Source organism: Octopus bimaculoides, chromosome 2, assembly GCF_001194135.2.
Source record: "Octopus bimaculoides isolate UCB-OBI-ISO-001 chromosome 2, ASM119413v2, whole genome shotgun sequence".
NCBI lineage: Eukaryota > Metazoa > Mollusca > Cephalopoda > Octopoda > Octopodidae > Octopus > Octopus bimaculoides.
Window position 1 is genome coordinate 185841903 of NC_068982.1, and position 2995 is coordinate 185844897.

Here is a 2995-nt window from a genome sequence, read left to right on the forward strand (position 1 = left end):
CTCTCTCTCTCTCTCTCTCTCTCTCTCTCTCTCTCTCCTTCCCTGTTCCTTATATCTAACTACTACTACTACTTCTACTACTCAGATTAACTCTTTTAAATGCCAATGCCATTTCAGAAAGAGAAGATCTTAAGTGGTGGTCGCCAACTGTTTGTCTCCGCTGCCCTCTCTCGTGAACAAGTTGACAACTTGAAGACTTCAAAAACAGAAAATACCAACAAAGATGGTCGGAATTTGCATTTAGCTCGGGAAGGATGTAAGTTCTGTAGCAATCTTAATCAACAAAAGAAAATACATGCTTCTGTTTTATTTCTGCAACCCTTAATAACTTTTTAAATCATGATTGAACTAAATTCGATGACTGGCACCTGTGCCAGTGGAGGGCTAAGAGCACTGTCCGAGCGTGATCATTGCCAGAGCAGCTGTCTGGCTTCCATGCCAGAGGTACGTAAATAGCACCATTTGAGCATGATTGTTACCAGTGTCGCCTTACTGCCACTTGTGCCGGTGGCACGTGTAAAAACATTCAAGCGAGGTCATTGTCAGTGTCGCTGGACTGGCTCCTGTGCAGTTGGCATGTAAAAAAAAACTTTTGAGCGTGGCTGTTGCCAGTACCGCCTGACTGGCCCTCGTGCCGGTGGCACTTAAAAGCACCCACTACACTCTCAGTGTGGTTGGCGTTAGGAAGGGCATCCAGCTGTAGAAACTCTGCCAGATCAGATTGGAGCCTGGTGCAGTCATCTGGTTTGCCGGTCCTCAGTCAAATCGTCCAATCCATGCTAGCATGGAAAGCAGACATGATGATATGCAGGAATGGCTGTGAGGTAAGAGGTTTGCTTCCCAACCACATGGTTTTGGGTTCAGTCCCACTACATGTCACCTTGGGCAAGTGTCTTCTACTGTAGTCTCGGGCCGAACAAAGCTTTGTGAGTGGACTTGGTAGATTGTAAGCTGAAGGAAGCCTGTCGTGTGTGTGTCCCCTAACACTGGTTGTCAAGCTGTGTGGCTGACATCCCCTGTAACTTAGCAGTTCAGTAAAAGAGAGCAACAGAGTAAGTACCAGGCTTAAAAAAAGATAGGTGCTGCAGTGGATTCATCATCATCCTCGTTATCATACACCCGCTTTCCATGCTGGCATGAGTTGGACGGTTTGACTTAGGATTTGGCAAGGTTTCTACAGCAGGATGCCCTTCTTAACGCCAACCACTCCAAGAGTGTAGTGGGTGCTTTTTACGTGTCACCGTCATGGAAGCACAACACTGCACTATAATACAAACAATGGACTCTAATAACTGTTGTAATTTAATCATTCATAGTCTGATATGATATTTCGGAATATAAATATTCCTTCTTCAGATATCCCTAGGAATTGATGGAGTCGTTGCTATAATCGGTTTTCTAACGGCTTTTCTTTATTTTTTACGGAAACATCTCAGCAGTAGTCTCACGATGTTCCTTGGAAAACCAATTATAGCAGCAACTCCATAAATTCCTAGGGATATCTGAAGAAGGAATTTTATTCCGAAATATCATATCAGACTCTGGATGATTAAATTACAACTGTTATTATAGTCCATTATTTGTATCATAGTGCAGTGTTGTGCCATTCAAAATATTTTATTCTTTACAAACAATATACAATGCTTCAAGCAAACTACAATACTCTCATCATCATCATCATCATCGTTTAACGTCCGCTTTCCATGCTAGCATGGGTTGGACGATTTGACTGAGGACTGGTGAAACCGGATGGCAACACCAGGCTCCAGTCTAATTTGGCAGTTTCAACAGCTGGATGCCCTTCTTAACGTCAACCACTCAGAGAGTGTAGTGGGTGCTTTTACGTGTCATCCTATATATCTATATATATATATATATCTGAAGAACCTGCAAGAATAGGTGCAAGCACTAATATTTATAAAACATGTGACATATTAATAAAAATCTGTAAATGTACAACCATCCAGATATCTGAGTACCTTATTATTTTTTCTAATATATAATTCCTGGACATCACCTCCAAACCTTCCAATATGTATGTATATCATCTGTTTCTTATTTCCCACAGTAATCCGTGTTGGTATGAAAGCTGCTGAAGGCCTTTCCAAATCAGATTTAAATAAACGACTAAAGGTAAGTTTCCCTTTTTTGTTATTGGATTTTAATCCCAGAATTCAGCTGTGCAAATACCCTAATCCCTTGGTTTCAATCATCATCTTTACCATCATCCTTGTTTAGCAACTTTTCTCCAAGTTGTTGGAGGTCAGACACCTCTAGCAATCAGTGTCTTCATATCTGACCTCATTGACCATTTCCTTCTCCATTTTTAGTCTTCCTGTTCCCTTAGGACCTTCTGCCTATCACTTCATGGCATGTCATAGTAGTAGTATAACAAGCTTATTGTATAGTGCACAGGTGTACTGCAAATCGTTGGATAAAAAGGTTCAAGAGAAGATAGAAGGCTGCAACCCATTAACTGCCAAATTTTTTAATCCATATTTTTTGGCTTTGCCAGGTGTCTTAGGAGTTAAAATAATATATAGTATTTAAATTTTCTTCCTATGTGAATTATTTTGGAAATTATGATTAATTTTTCAAAAAGTCCCAAATGGGGATCATTGAAAAAAAGCATATTTATCCTTTTCTATTCAATTGCAATAATAAATGTTTTCGTTGTTTTTGTAAACTATATTATCAAATGCGAAAGTGTATGAAATATTAATTAATGATATAGACGAGAAATACAAAAAAAAAAAAATTTCAAAACAGTCAATATTTTTGTATTTCAAAAATTGTGATTTATGACACAAAATGTCCTCTAGAATTGGCCAGATTTAATAATGACAAACATTAATTACTAAATATTGTTAAGCACATCTCTGCATATGCAATGTACATAAGCAATTCACTTTCAATACAACGAACAATCGGCAGTGGGGACTGTTTTTAGCAGATCCCCAAATGGGGCTCATGGCAGGCAATGGGTTAAACAAAG

The 2995-nt window shown here is 39.2% G+C and overlaps 1 protein-coding gene across 1 annotated transcript in view; it reads left to right on the plus strand.

The window, feature by feature from the left end:
- Positions 1 to 2253, plus strand: part of LOC106867243 (RNA-binding protein 28) — a 27108-nt gene extending 24855 nt beyond the window's left edge. The window contains exons 14-15 of the mRNA XM_014912056.2: positions 118 to 256; positions 2069 to 2253. Coding sequence (XP_014767542.1) covers positions 118 to 256; positions 2069 to 2238 — 309 coding nt within the window. The 3' untranslated portion in view covers positions 2239 to 2253. The remainder of the gene's footprint in view (positions 1 to 117; positions 257 to 2068) is intronic.
- Positions 2254 to 2995: the final 742 nt, after the last annotated feature.